Raw genomic sequence first — 15,853 nt, forward strand, 5'->3', positions numbered from 1 at the left:
AAAATGAGACTGGAGTTATGGGTCAGAGCTCAGAGAAAGCTGAAGAGTCTAGGTGAAGCAGAAACACAAAGGGGCTACCAAATGAAAGAAAGAGGAGGACAAAGGAACTGCCTGTGGAAAGTGCCTGCCAAAGGGAGGCATAGATTGTCCATCAGTGGGTTGTTTCTCTAAGACTGACTCTAAAATTTCAGGTTAGGATTGATGGAAGGAGGCTGCTAGGAGAGGGTGCTGCCAGGAAAACTGGGTTCTAGGAAATTTTTTTTTTAAAGTCATGCCTAGGTGGTTTTTGTCGAAGGTGAGGCTGAGAAATAAGCATTTCTATCTCAGAAAATTATGTTTGAATCACTCCCAATTTCTCAATTAAATTGCAGGTACCTCTGTTAAAATAGTGAAGTAGGTGCTGTGGCAATCTGTGGCAGTAGTGAGGCATCTTTCCAGGTTTTTGTGCTCTACAGCAAACTATTTTCATCACTGAATTATTTATTTTAGAACTTAGTTGACTGTTCTTCTGACCAAAAAAGAACATTGGTATTTCGCTCCTGTAAACCACAATGGAAGATGCCGTTCAGATGCACCTCTCTCAATATGCACCACTGAATTCTCCCAGTCCATGAAGGCTATGGCTATTGGGTATAATACGTCGTTTGAAACAAAATTACAGATGTTTTTCCTCTGTCTGTACCCTCCATGGATTTATATTATGCCATAGAAGGGACATTAAGTTATCTGCTTTTTTCAAAATATTACATATAGAAACCTTCTTCATATGCAAAGCAAATGTGGGCACCATAATAATCCTTTTGTCTCTAGAACAATTCTTTTCAAAAGATTTCAAACAACAAACCAAAAAAACCCTTCAACAATGAATGAGAATTCTCTTCTGTTTCTGTATGAGGAAAAACAACCAAATTTAAATAATTTAGTTTCAGGTTTGTATTTTTTGCAAAACTCTATAGAGTCTAAAAGCTTAATTGCTTGTGCTGTTTGTGGTATGTATAGTTTACACCAAGTGCAGCCTTCCATCTCTCAGTTATTATAGGGCTACCACTAATATTCATAAATACGTTTGTGTGGAAGTGTCAAGAAAAGAACATGGTGATCAGGAAGTCCTAATGATGCTTTCTAGCAAAACAACAGAGGAGAGTTCACTAATCACTGCTAGTACAAAGTGTTTAAAGGGCTACCAAAGGAAAAAATTGAGTAATACCCCATAAAATTCTAAATCTGTATGTGTTGCTCCACTGAAACAATTTTTAGCCTGTTGTTCAATAAAACGTCAGGATATTTTTTTCATCACAGAGACCACAATAACATTGGACATACCTGTTAAGTTTCTTGCACAGAACTACTCTTGGAATTGTATCCTGTTTCAGAAAAGAACATGAGAACATAACAGCCTTGCCTTTTAAATAAAGCCACAGTTTTCTCATTTGTTTTCTTCCAAGATCCCATTTGTTTCATTGTTATCTTTTATGTATCGCTATATGCAGAATTATTAGACTTTCTTTACTTCCCATAGATAAATTTCCACTTTGGATTATCTATATTGGGGTGGTACAAGAAGAAAGGTGTGCATCTTGTGTAATACAGAGAGACTTTCAGTTGAACTTGGTGGCATTTGACGCTGCATCAGGAAAACTGCGCTCACTTGAGACGTTCTGTTTTCTCAGTGTTAGTAACTACTAAATGTGGAAAATACTCTGATACAGAAAACTGAATTAGCTCTTACTACAAAACACAATCAAAATTTGTTTTAATAATCCAGTACTTCTAGAATTACACATGCAAAGAAATACACTGAAGAAAATTGATGACTCTAACTTTATCTTACATATGCAATTTGGTGCAAGAACAAGAGGATCTAAAACTGTTTTACATAGCTATAGAGCAATGTGGTTTTTTTACTGCATTTCTTTTTGTCCTATGTACTCTTACTGCAGTTACATTCTGTATTTATTCTAAATTATATTTTGAAAAACAAATAATTAATTCCTCTTGAAGTTTCAAACAATAAATGTTATTCCTGTATTTATCTTAGGTTATAGAATCAGTCACTAAAAATTGCCTTGAAGTTTCTGTGTGTTCTCTTTTTGGACGTGTCTTAATGCTGCAGAAGTGTTTATAAAGACAGGTATTTGGAGGAAAAAAAAAGAAGTAATGTTCTTTTCCGCTCAATTGTATATTCAGTCAACTACACCTTTTTATCATTACTTCCTTTTAAGCTAATTTGTTATGGTCATTTGTAAAGTCGATCAGTGTGGAGTGCACAGCTTACAACTGCTCAGACTTAACGGGGAACATATAACCACAGAGCTAATAAAATTCAGCTATACAAACGTGCTGCTTTCAGTTCAATGTGTCTGAGGCTAGCAGTTTTTAATTAAAATGGAATTAAGTAGGGAATTCATTTTTTTAGCTGTGATTAATTGCCGGTCTGAATTTATTAGATTTAGAATTGATAGTAATACTTAATAATGAGTGATAGTAATACTTGAAAAAATTAACAAGTATGGTGTAACGTCTAAATATATCTAGCTAATTTTTTGTGTTTCAGCACCTACTGGGAATAAAGAAATAATATCCCATATCAGTCAGCATGGAGGCAAATGGCCGTACTGGTTTAAAAAAATGGGTAAGTTCACATATGCAGTATTTTCAGTTAATTTATAATTTTATTTATTTGCTTTCTAATCGTATTTGTATTTCTGTTTAGAAAATCTTCAGAAACTTGGGAACTACACCTTGAAACTGCAAGTAGTATTGAATGAAAGTAATGCAGACACTTACGCCGGAAGGCCTCTACCATCTAAAATATTTAAATTTACTATTATAGGTAAGAATTCCAGTCATGCCAATTTTCTTTTAGTATTTCTATTTGATGCATTTCATATCAAAATTGTTCATGTTTTAGTTGAGAGGTGATTTTCAGCTCTGGAAAGTATTGTTTGCATGTCAAATATGAAGCAGATTCAGGAAAAAATATTTTTTTTGTGTAATAGGTTTTGATATCACCTGCAACGTGTTGGCTGCGCTATACAGTCAGTTTTACAAAAAGTGGTGTTGATGGAATCAAAAGCGTTCCCCTGATGTGAACTTCCCTAAATATACTTAATAAACTGAATCACAATCCTCCTTTTTCCTCATGACATAAATTGACATAAATATTCTTTCATAAAACTAGTATTCATTAGGCCAACTTTCATGTCTAAGCCATAGAGAGAAACTCATTCAAAACCAGGTTATTAATTTAAAATACACATGCTGAGATTTAAGTCTTTCTTTTTTCTAATTAAAAGAAGAATTCTACACAAAACTAAATTCTTATTCAGTTATAGTGGGTGTCTATCTTTGGATTAACCATCATCAAATACTCACTGGAGTACCAGAATAGAAATAATACTGTAAAATGTCTGAAGTTATTAGTTTTTCAGTTATGAAGGAGTAATATGTTATCTGTAAATTAGATTTAATTGCATTTGAAAAAAACATACCTTTCTGTACTTCATAATAATTCTTAATAAAAATCTGTAGTTATTTACTTGCTCAATTAATCTGCAAAAGTACATGCTTACTGTGGATTATACATTCCCTGCTCCATCTTGTTACCAAGACTCATCCTTTTATGTAAGTGTGCTTGTACATGGTAATAAAAAAAGTTGTGGCCTACATATATGAGAAAAATAGGTCTTCTCAAAAGGAAGAGTTTTGTTCCAGCATTTTGCCATGCCGTGACTTTGCCGCCTTCTGAAGTGGCAAAACCTAAGCCAAAGTTAAACTAGGAATTACAGGGGGGAAGAGAGTTACTAGCAGCCCTGTGAGGGAGTGATGGATGTGGCTGACAAGCAAATGGCCTGGAGGGTTGTGACAGAAAACTCACAAAATCAACAAAATGGGGCTGAAGCAGGCTCAACTCTGGCATTGGTATGCATGCAAGGAAATGCCCACAAGGTGCAATTATGGAGAAATCCCCAAAAGCCTTTCTCGGAAATCTGCGTGTTTTGGTGCCTCTGAACTGCATGTACACTAGTGCATGTACACTATGGCAATGCAGCATGGGGAATAACGTGACTTAGAGACATCAGGGTTTTGATTTTGCTGGAGTCATAGAGACATGATGGGGATGACTCACATGACTGGAATGTTGCAATGGATACAGGCTCTTTAGGAAAGAGACCAGGATGGCAAGGAGATGAAGTTGCCCTCTATTAAGAGAGCAGCTGGAATGCACAGAGCTCTGCCTGGGCATGGATAATGAGCCAACTAAGATCTTATGAGTGAGGATTAAAGAGTAAACCAGTATGGATGACACTGTAGTGAGTGTCTGCTGCAGGCCACCTGACTGTGAAGAACAAGTGCATGAGGCTTTCTGCAGACAGCCAGAAACAGCATTATGTTTGCAGACCTTTATCTTCATGGGCGACTTCAACCACCCCACTATCTGCTGGAGGGGCAACACAGCAGGGCGTAAGCAATCCAAAAGGTTCCTGGGGTGCAGCAATGACAACTTCCTCATTCAAGTGATAGAGGAACCAATAAGGAGAGGTGCTCTGAACAAACCAGGAGGGATTCATTGGGGATGTGTTTTCAATAGAATTGTGGCTTTCCCCAGCATGACAGCCTTCAATTAAAGGTTCCTTCTGCCATGGCAATAGAAAAGAACAATTGTCAGAAAGGAATCTACAGTCTAAAAATCTAATGAACTAATAGTTTAGTACTTTTAACACAAAGTGTACCAAAAGCAACTTTTGCTATCTGTTGCTGCTTTTTTATCTAGTGAGAAGATAATTTGACATTTTTAATATCTTTAGTCTTCAAAACTGAATGTTTCAAGTCTTTATTTTTGCAATGTTTTGTGTTGTCTTAGAGGCAGCCATAAATCCTCAAACTTGTTATTTCTAAATACAAACATTTGTGTGACCTTTTATGTATACAGATTGTAAAAATCTAGAAAAGAATAATTAAAATCTAAACTGAAATCAATAGCGTATTTGTCTGAGAAACAAATTATTTTATTTCTCTAACAGTAGGTTGTTACTCAGTGTTTACAGTTGCTCTTGGTAAGCCAAGAAATTGTCATAAATGCCAGTTAAAGTGAACTTCCTAAGTTAATCTATAAGTTTTGTGTCTTATTTCAGACACGTTCTTTTGGTAGTTATTCACTTAGTGCAGAAGTTCTTTTACTGTTATTTTTTCAAATGATTTTACAGTTTTATCATTCCCTTGTAAATAAAACAGTAAATACTGAAAGGCTGAGGTCCCTTTGTTGTTGCAACTGTTGAAATAATTTTGACCAGTACAAGGTAACATTTTTACTCCCCCCATGATTTTCACATCTCTTGTGCAAAAGAAGCTCCCTGATAATGGCACTTGGAGGTAGTGAAAGTAGGTGTTAATTTGAGTCCAAAATAATTTTATAAGATATTTATCTACCATTAGTTTAGCACTGTATTGCTTCATTTTTCGAAGGACACTTGTCCAAACCAGTTTGATTCCACAGAACATATAATTGCTTCTAAAAATGTGTTTGTCTCTTCTCTTAGAGGGCAAACCAGAGAAATTTTCAGTGGGTCCTTTGGAACTTCCTCTTCGAGTTGGAGTACCTTTTGATATTCCTTTGGAATTACAGGATGAATTTGGTCATGCAACACAGTTGACAACTGCCATTAAACCAGTTCTTGAAGCTAGGTAATTCAACTATTTCAACTATTTTTTTTATCCTTTCTTCATGTGATATTACTATAGTAATTCTTTGAGTTTTGAATGATATACTGGATACTTTTCACGTAAATTAACTGGCATTTTTGCTTTTGTTTCCATAAGAGTATCTGAAAGTATCTTGTGTATTAAAACAGTGTGTTTATTTTTAAATTGATTGTTTTGTTTCTATGTATTTTTCTAGTGGATTGACGTTGCGGTATGAAGGAATAACTCTGGGAACAAAGTGCATCATTAAAGGTGTCACTGCTCAAGGCTGTGTAAATAGTTGCCAGGGCAAGGTAGGCTAATGCATTTAAACCTGAAGTGACATTAAAAAGACCAAACCACCACCAACAAACCACAGAACCACACACAGAGCAAATATTTTTTGTGTAAAATGGATTGGCACAGAGTGTGAGCTAGGTTTGGTCTACACTAATAATTACAAGTATTTCTTGGAATATCTTTCAAATGATCTCTCACAGCTCTACTTGGAGCAATTTGTCTTTCCCACAGCTGCACTCTGTAGCTGATGGGACTGGAGCCAGAGGGACTGAGCAACACATGGGTGTGTGAGGGAGTGGTACTCAACATGCTAAATCAGCCATCTTAGTTTAAACCAATGCTGAAATTGGTTAAGCCAAATCATCCTGGTGACTTGTGCACTGAAATCTTTCATTCTTGTAGTTGAGATGAAGAGTGGTAGTAGCTAATATGAGTGGTAACTGCTAGAGCTTCTGTAGACAGAGGATAGAGGTGGATTGTGGGTAATAACATGTATAGAAGCAAAAGTGCCGGGCTGTAGCAAGACATACATTTGAATAGAATAGAACAGAAACATTTTGGTTGGAAGAGACCCTCAGGATCATCGAGTCCAACCAGAACCTAACTCTAGCACCAAACCATGTCCCTAAGAGCCTCGTCTAAGCATCTTTTAAACACCTCCAGGGATGGTCACTCTACCACTTCCTTGGGCAGCCTATTCCAATGCCTGACAACCCTTTCTGTGGAGCATTTTTTCCTAATACCCAATCTAAACCTCCCCTGGCACAACTTGAGGCCATTTCCTCTCATCCTATCACTTGCTACATGGGAGAAGAGACCAACACCCCCCATGCTACAACCTCCTTTCAGGTAGTTGTAGATAGCAATAAGGTCTCCCCTCACCCTCCTTTTCTCCAGGCTAAACAGCCCCAGTTCCCTCAGCTGCTCCTCATCAGACTTGTGCGCCAGGCCCCTCACGAGATTTGTCACCCTCCTCTGAACTCTCTCCAGCACCTCAATGTCTTTTTGTAAGTTTGGTGAGGGACAAGGCCAAGAGTCATTTAAGGAAGTTGCAGTACAGAAATAATACCATACTAAATGCAAAAGAATGCGTGTTATTTTCTCATGTTGCTTAATTGCATAAAATGTTGGAGACAGTACAGGAACTGGCACTGAAAGTAGCAGTTCTAATTTATATGAAAAAAAGGACTGTTTTAGATGGTAATGAAAAATAATGGCAAAATGCAGGATGGTGGGACAATGGAGTAAAAACAACATATAATTAAAAAACATAAATACAGTGTAATTTTCAGTGCCTAATTTAAAATAAGAACCAGAGAATAATACAGAAATTTTCAGCAGCTTAGAAGTTGATTTTGAAGTGGTAGGAGAACAGCTAAAATATCACAGAGAAACAGCTAGTAATAGCATTCAGGAAAGAGTTTAGAAGGAGAAAGTGAATGAGAGAACAAAAATAAAAGGAAAGCATGGAAAACAATAATGTTTTTCAGAGAAAAGTGTAAGGAAAAAAATGTCGAAGGAATAATAATGCCAAATGGAGAAGAGAAACTTGATTGAGATAGAAAATACAGAATATCACAGTCATCAGTAAAGGAAGCACTGATAGAGAAGAAAGAGAAAGCAAATTTCATTTACTTCTGTAGGCATTGACTTAATTCCACCCAAACCGGTCAAGACAGAGAGAAGTATGTTTTGATTGTGGGTGAATAAAGAGGAAATTTTTAAGACATGTGTAAGTAATATCAAGAAGACTGCTTCCTTATAAGATTTCTAATACAGTCAGGAGAAGGGTGAAGAAGAGATTTTAAAAAAGTAAAATAATGTTTCCTTATTCTTCTTTACATTTGAAAATACTGCAATATACATTGAAGCAGACTAGAAAGCAAACAGAAAGTAGATACAGGGGTCATGCAGAATAAAGGAAAAGAACTTCCCTAGAGGACACAGATGCTGAAGAAGTAGAAGAATTTAAGTTAAAGATGTAAACTGATTAATCAGAGATGGAAAATAGTTCAGCATTAAGAAGACAATATTTCGTAAAAATGAGTATTGCAGGAAAGGGTTGAAAGTAAAAGAAAGGGAGCGTAGGAGGAGTGTCTAGTGCATTAATACGAATCTTGTGAATGCACTACTGAAGAATTCAACTTATTAACACTAAATGCCAACTATCACCTATACCACTTTCCTATGTTTTATTTCCTACCTTATTTTTCCCTTCTCCCTGCCCTCCCTCCCCCCCTTTTTTTTTCCCAGTCCCCCAAAATGTAACTTTAGTATATTTTGCCTTCCCTTTTTCTTGTGATTCGCCATGTGGTTTAATGGGGCTCCAGCTGATGCTTGCTGATTGCCTTGCAGGCAGAGTAGTAGGGCTGGCTGGCTGGTCAGAGCTGGAGAGTTTTCATGCACCCGTGTGGCCAGCCAGCAGCCATGCACCTGCCCAGGTGCCCTCATTGTGCTTTCTGCTTCTCTTATCCAGCAAACCAGAAGAATTACCCAATTCTTTTCATCCAGTCTAGAAGGTGTTAATGTTTCACATACCCTGTCAGGCACAGGAAGGTCATAAGCCAGGATTATCAAACTAAACCTTTCTAGAGGCAGTCTTTGTGAACGTCTAAAAAAAGACAATTCATGAGTTGCAACTAAATATACTCAAATATGAAATTTGCATATCTGCAGTGCAACTATTTTTTTAAAATTGGAGATTTTAAGGTTATTGACTAGACTGCTTCCCTCTCTGGTTTCAACATCAAAACAGTTTTAATGATGCAGTTATAGAATAATAGAATGGTTTGGACGTTAAAGATCATCTAGTTCCAACCCCACTGCCCCCTCCTTGCCTTATCACAGCATGGTCTTGTAAAAAGTTCCTCTCCAGCTTTATTGAAGGTCTCATTTAGGTACTGGAAGAACTGTTGTTTTACAGAAGTTTTTTTCTCTTGAGACCTTACTCAAAGATGATGTGGATAGTAATTGTGATGCCTTGCTTCAGGCAATTAGCTAAGGAACAATGAACGCAGAACTTGCAGACCCTTTCTTTAAAACTTTTTTTGAACCAATAGATTTTTTTTCCCCACTAAAACAACTTTTAAGCAGGAAACAACAAGTTGTGATAGCTGCTTTTAGTGGTTTCAGAACCACGTAGTTTGACATGCAAATCCTGGATTGAACGTATCTGGGAATAATAAGAAAAAGACAGGTACAGAAAAAAAAATATTTATGTAGCAGTGCAAGAAAATTTGGATAGACTTCTGAAATTTACATACATATGAATTGATGTGACTATGTGAGATAATTTATGATCTGGTTTGGTTTAAGGTTAATATTTAAAATATTCTTTTCATTAGAACTTTAATGTGAAGGTTACTCTTCCTGGTTTGAAAGAAGACACACAAAACTTTAAAATAAGATTGCAGCCTGGTAAGTACCCTTAAAATACTTAGTGAATTCCTTTGAAATTTATACTGACACTATTAATGAAATGCTGCTTCTCCCAAGAAGGTAAAATATTTTGTGAGGCATAAAAAAGGATATTCTAACTCATCCAAGTGATGTCTGAAACTAAATAAAGCTAAGGGCACGTCATTCTTGGCAGGAATAACATCAAACTTGCAGCCCGATCCTGTCTCTTATTCTAGCAGCTGGAATTTGTCTGCTTTCTTGAGACTGATTTTTCACTTCTTTTTTTATTAATTATTTTAAATCTTTTTCTAACCCAGTACCATTGAATGAATTAATTTCTTGTCAGTTTTCTTCAGCATTAATCTCCTTAAACTATGCTAATCTTCCCTGTCCTGTTCTCCCTGTAGAAAGTGTTCTGTGAATGAATAACCGCTCATTCAGTTTCTTACTTCAGCAAAGGGGGGATGCTTTGACAGTTGGGATTGTGTCTGAAGTTTTCAGTGTTATATGTTGACTTTATCATAATGCAAGAGAGGAATACAGAAGTCTGAAAGTCCACTGCTCTTACCAGAATTTTATGTTTTGTGAATGTCTTGATACTGAGGATTCCCTTCTGTGTTAGCTGTTATCATCCCTTGTTACCCGGGTTTTTTGGATTTGAGAGATAAGGCATAGTTTGAAGGCTGATTTTTGGCCTCCCAAATTACCAAACTTTTGGCTTTCTCATTTAATTTTGCAGAGAAATTGTGTACTTAAAGCTTTTTTAGACCAACAGTGCACAGTTTATTCCATTATTCTTTATCTTTTGAGGAGTTAAAGCTTCATGTAGAAAATGGAGTGGGACAATCTGACTTGAGATATGTTGTATTGTGTGTTGCTCAGTCATTTGCCTTGGACTGAAGGCAACTTCATCCTTCCTTAGAATCTTTTGCTTTTTGCAATGTAGAGATACTTCACTGCCTCTTTCTTCTCATTGGACGTATTCTCAGCTTTTAAAGCTGTTTTTTTAGGAAGGCATGAATAAAAGCTATTTCAGTCTTTCCTGTTCTTTAACCAGTGAGTTTGAAATGGAAGTTTTCATGAATGATGCATAAAGGATGTTTCTGAAGAATGGCCTTCTTTGTTCCTTCAGAACTTGTTTTTAAATAGTAATCTATTATTTCCTTTTTTTTTTAACTGATAAAATAATTATATGTTCAAGGAGACAGACTTACTTGAATAGCTTCACTCTACTATTCAAGTAATGCCAACAAAATTTTCTTTTCCTCGTCTGCAAGTTGTAGCTGTGGTGGCTTTGATAATTAAACTGCTGCACATCATATTTGATCAGATATCTCAACATTAACATCTTTGGTTTTAACATGTCAAGAGAAAGCTCCAAGTTTCTTTTGATGAATGTGAATCCATATAGTTTGTAAATAGCACTGTATCATGTGTTTACACCTTTTATGTGCTGAAGTTCATCATGTTTGTCTAACTGTTCTTTATTGAATTCATTCAAAAGTTTGGCACCTGGTATGTATCGAAGGACAGGAAGTGTCTAGAACTTCTTGGCATAAACCAGTACACTTGAATTGGTCTAAATGGTTTGTTACTACAAGTATCTTGGTAGTTTGGCTATGAAAACTTTTTGAGATAGCAAAAACTGAAATTCCATGTCTCGCGAGTTATCTGAAGTATAACCACTCTTCTGCAATCGTGCATTTTTACAGGCCCTCCTCGTCAATTGAAAGTGAAACCAGATTCTGAAGTTCTAAAGATTGAAAATGGTACAGCTTTCCCCTTTCAGGTTGAGGTTCTGGATGAATCAGGAAATATAACAGCACAGCCAAAGTTGATAGTCCATTGTAAGGTAAACTGCATTTCATTATGTATCATAAGGATTTTGATACTTGCTTTTCAAAGGGCTGGGAAAAGAGCCTATTTTGACATCTACATAGAATGTATTATCTTTAATAACACTTTGAAGTTTCTGTAGCTTTGTAGCCATAACTGTGACTCCCTTGCCTCATCTGTTATGAGTCATTCAGTAAGTTTCAGAATCAGAGAAGCCTGGCCCTAGAAATGAAAGAGAAAGTTATGTGAGGATATATAGCTACAATTTTAAGATACTTTAGGTCATGTCTTCCATATACAGTGCTAAGATTTGTTCAGGAAAAAACTTTATACACCATACTTTTGAATTTATTTTTTTTTAAGATGGAAATTCAAGTCTAGTGCCTAAAAATAATATTAGATAAGACTGTCATTGTAAGAACTTATGTAAGTTCAGAAGGGAAAGCAGATGTTACTGTGGCTTTTAGAAATAAGACTTTTGCCCTTTTGGACCTAGGGGTTTTTTTAACTCTAGAAAGTGACTTTTCCAGTTCTAGTGAAATCAGTCTTCTAGCAAGAACAGGTAAACAAATAAAAATGCTTTTCCCACTGCAAAATAGTCTGCATTCCGTTTACCCTTTATATGCATCCATTCCTTTCCTTTAGATTGGGTCTACAGTGGTATGATGACATGTTGAACTTGATATTTGAATTCTATTTAATGTGTGATTTTTAGAAGATTAATGAAAAGCTGGTGTATTTAACAACTGAATTTATTGCCATAATGGCAAAAGAGACCAGTGTTAATACAAAACAGTTAAATAGATAGTAAATTGTACTTCTGTAACTTTCTCCTACATATCTCTTATCACCTGTGAAAAAATACAGGTGTTGATCTTGCAGGCGTCTGGCAAACCAAAATCTATAAAATGTATCTGTAAATAATCCTATATGTATTTGAACTTTTACAAATAATCTTTTCTGGAATAATCCTGGTAGTTCTGTAAAAGAAACCTGAAGTTTAATTTTAATATTTCAAATAGTTTATAGGTGCTTCAAACCTTCCTGTGTATTCTGTGGACTGCAGTAATGCAGGAACAAATATTTTGACTGGTCCAGTTTTACATGTGCAGAATATCAAGAAAGACCAGATGCTGAAAGCAAAGATTGAAATACCTGTAAGTATTGATTGGGATGTTTGGATGAACAAAAGATTTTAAGCAGTTTATTGTACTGTCTTGCTAGCGTACTGAAGACTTTTATGAATAAAATTAACCCCTAAAAGTTACTAGTTTAGTTACCATAAGCCTGATAATCAGGTGGTTGCCCATTTTCCTCTCTGAGGAATCATCAAAAGGCTTTTTTTTTCTTTTTTTTTTCTTCAATTCTTAGTCTTTTTTTTCTGAAATCCTGAAACATTTCAGAAATGTGCATTATTCCTGGGATAAAATTTTCTTCCTCATGTCCAGCCTGAATCTCCTCTCTTTGAGTTTAAAACTATTACCCCTTGTCCTGTCGTAACAGGTCCTGCTAAAAATTCTGTCCCCATCTAAGTTCTGAAAGGCTGCAATAAGGTCTTCCTGCAGCCTGATATTCTCCAGGCTGAACAACCCCAACTCTGTCAGCCTGTCCTCACAGCAGAGCTGTTCCAGCCCTCTGATCATTTTTGTGGCCTCCTCTGGCCCCTCCCCAACAGGTCCATGTCTTTCCTGTACTGAGGGCCCCAGAGCTGGACACAGAACTCAAGGTGGGGTCTCACCAGAGCAGAGCAGAGGGGCAGAATCACCTCCCTCAACCTGCTGGCTACGCAGATTCTGATGATGCCCAATATACAATTGACCTTTTGGGCTGCAAGCACACGTTGCCAGCTCGTCCAATCTTAAATCCACCAGTACCCCCAAGTCCTCTCAATCCCCTCATCCCCCAGCCTGTATTGATACTGGGGATTGCCACAACCCAGGTGCAGGACCTTGCAGTTGTTCTTGTTGAACCTCATGAGGTTCACACAGGCCCACTTCTCAGGCTTGTCCAGGTCCCTCTGGATGGCATCAGTCCCTCAGGTGTGCCAACCACACCACTCAGCTAGTGTCATCTGCAAACTTGCAGAGGATGCACTCAGTTCCATTGTCTGTGTCATTGATGAAGACATTAAACAGTACTGGTCCCAGTACAGACCCCTGAGTGACACCACTTGCCACCAGTGGCCATCCAGACGTTGTCCCATTGATCGTTACCCTCTGGGTATGACCATCCAGCCAGTCCCTCATCCACCGAACAGTCCACCCATCAAATCCATTTCTCTCCAATTTAAAAGGATGTTGTGTGGGATTGTGTCAAAGGCTTTACTGAAGTCCAGATAGATGAAATCTATAGCCTCTCCTGAAAGCCACTAGTTTGGTCATGCAGGATTTGCCTTTGGTGAAGCTGTGCTCATCGAAGAAGGGTGTATTTTTTCAAATGTTAAAAATCAGTAGGTTTTTATAGCATTTCAGGCTTAAAGCTCTTGAAGTTTGAATTTCTTATATGCCGTTAACATCCCAGTTCTTTGGTACTCAGGAGAGCCATGTTGCTGGAGAAAATAAGACCTTTGTGGTGCTTTACTCTAAAAAATGTGTAAACAAATAATAATATGGCAAGATAACCTAAGGGAAAGGATACTTAAAATTACTCTTAAGAAGTATTTTGTAAATTGTGTAACACAGTACCTTTGGAATAGAAAATATTTTCTAAATAGCTAGCATCAATTCTAGTATCTGTGAAAAGTTGTAAGTATTCTGGTGTATCCTTTTGATTTGCTTTTGGCAAGTTAAGCTGATTTCATGTTTGGACACCTGGTCACACCTGGTAATCCAGAGTAGTGCCATAGCCTGTTACGGAGTGATATTTATACATATATGTATATTTTGTATCTTAATTATATATATTTTTTCTTTTTCCCCTATATAGAGTTGTAAAGATGTGCCACCAGTGGAAAAGATCATTAAACTTCTTCCTAGCAGTCGTGTTGCAAGGCTACAGGTCTTAAGTATGGATGGACAAAAAGCTATTCAAATTAAACATCAGGATGAAATTAATTGGGTTGCTGGCGGTGTCATGCACCACCTTATATTTCAGATGTATGATGAAGGAGAAAGGGAGATACACATAACTCCCACCATGGCAGAAAAGATCAAGGCAAGTATTTTTGAGTAAACAACAGCATAGTATGGGGGAGAGATAGAATGCTCATTCTCTAAAATCCACAGACATCCAACTATGAAATCATATTTCTCAAGACTGAATTATTAAACATGAGAACTTCACTCTGCTTAATATTTTTTTAAAATCATTTTACTAAAATTATTTCCTTAATGAGATAGTAATTTTGAAAAGAAATGAAATGTTAAAAAAATGCTTCAGGGTAGTGTTATGAAAAATAATTTCCAATGTACCTCCTAAACACAGTGAAGTAATTCTGCCATAGTTACGATTCTTCAGATCTGGAGTTTTCCCAGCATTTAGGAACCCTGAACAGGCATGTTCTTTCATGAAGATCTGCTTACCCATCTTATCCTTCTGTCTGTGTGCATATGTGGAACCTAATTCAAAGACAGAGCTTCACTGAATACGTGACACTAACAAAATATAAAATAAATGTATGTTTTGTTTTGTTTGGGTTTTTTTTTTTTAGAGTAATATTCTGCATTTGGGAAGATACTGTTGATTACTGTTGGAAATTGCACAGGTTTTCCATTGGAAGCTTCTATTTCCTGCATCTTACTTCAGCATATATAGAATTACCACAGATGTGTTATGTAGCCAGTCATTAATAATTCAACTTTTGATTAATTTAAGAAATTTTAATTTCAGGTTAACTGGACACCTAAAATTAACAGAGAACAGTTGATTCAGGGATTATTACCTGATGTAAAAGTACCAACATCAGTAAAAGATGTTCGTTACTGTCTAATTAGTTATCTTGATGACCATGTGTCTTTGGAGAGTGCATTCACAGTCAGGTTTGTTCACTTAAAATACTTTTTTATTAATTATGTTATTGGCAAAGGATTGTAGCTCTGTACTTGGGGGTAAAAAAATATTTCTACAGAAGCTGAAATAATGAAAATAATTAGCAAATTAACAGGGGAATGTAAGTTTGGTTGGGTGGGGGAGGGCTTTTGTAGAAATTGTTTGCAGATGAAGACATTACTTTTGTGAAATACTCCATAACAATCTATTTGTATCCAGGTCTGTAATCACTGGCCTAAGTATGCGCACACTGAAGAAGATTATTGCTATCTTTGAAAACTTTTAGTAAACATCAGATTATAGAATAACAAGTTTTACTGAAGAGTCAGGTCACTGGTTACCAAAGAGAAATATCACTATGGAGTTAATAACAGAGGTTATTACTTTGAAGGTAAAGATAGAATTTATCTAGCCAAATGCTGGACATCTGCATCCAGTAACTCAGTCAAAAGTGACAAGCTGTAAATTGAACTTTAAAGTTGCCTTACTCTTAGTGGGTCTAGGCAGTTAGGTCTACATATTACATTTTTATGAAGTTTGTTAAGATGAATCTGATTCTAAATGGCTCTATGGGATTTCGTGTGTTCTTAATAGGTTAAAATTAAGTAACTAGTTCACAGCATGCCGATGCCATGGTAAATTTGTAGCA

The 15,853-nt window shown here is 36.4% G+C and overlaps 1 protein-coding gene across 2 annotated transcripts in view; it reads left to right on the forward strand.

The window, feature by feature from the left end:
- The window catches only part of SMCHD1 (structural maintenance of chromosomes flexible hinge domain containing 1), an 81,286-nt gene that overhangs the window by 30,670 nt on the left and 34,763 nt on the right, over positions 1-15,853 (forward strand). For both annotated transcript variants that reach the window (XM_080338941.1, XM_080338942.1), the window contains 9 exons: positions 2,555-2,632; positions 2,714-2,833; positions 5,541-5,685; positions 5,900-5,996; positions 9,327-9,399; positions 11,094-11,233; positions 12,240-12,374; positions 14,143-14,370; positions 15,046-15,194. In XM_080338941.1, coding sequence (XP_080195067.1) covers positions 2,555-2,632; positions 2,714-2,833; positions 5,541-5,685; positions 5,900-5,996; positions 9,327-9,399; positions 11,094-11,233; positions 12,240-12,374; positions 14,143-14,370; positions 15,046-15,194 — 1,165 coding nt within the window. The remainder of the gene's footprint in view (positions 1-2,554; positions 2,633-2,713; positions 2,834-5,540; positions 5,686-5,899; positions 5,997-9,326; positions 9,400-11,093; positions 11,234-12,239; positions 12,375-14,142; positions 14,371-15,045; positions 15,195-15,853) is intronic.

The sequence above is a fragment of the Nesoenas mayeri genome (genome assembly GCF_963082525.1).
Source record: "Nesoenas mayeri genome assembly, chromosome: 2".
In the NCBI taxonomy this organism is placed as follows: domain Eukaryota; kingdom Metazoa; phylum Chordata; class Aves; order Columbiformes; family Columbidae; genus Nesoenas; species Nesoenas mayeri.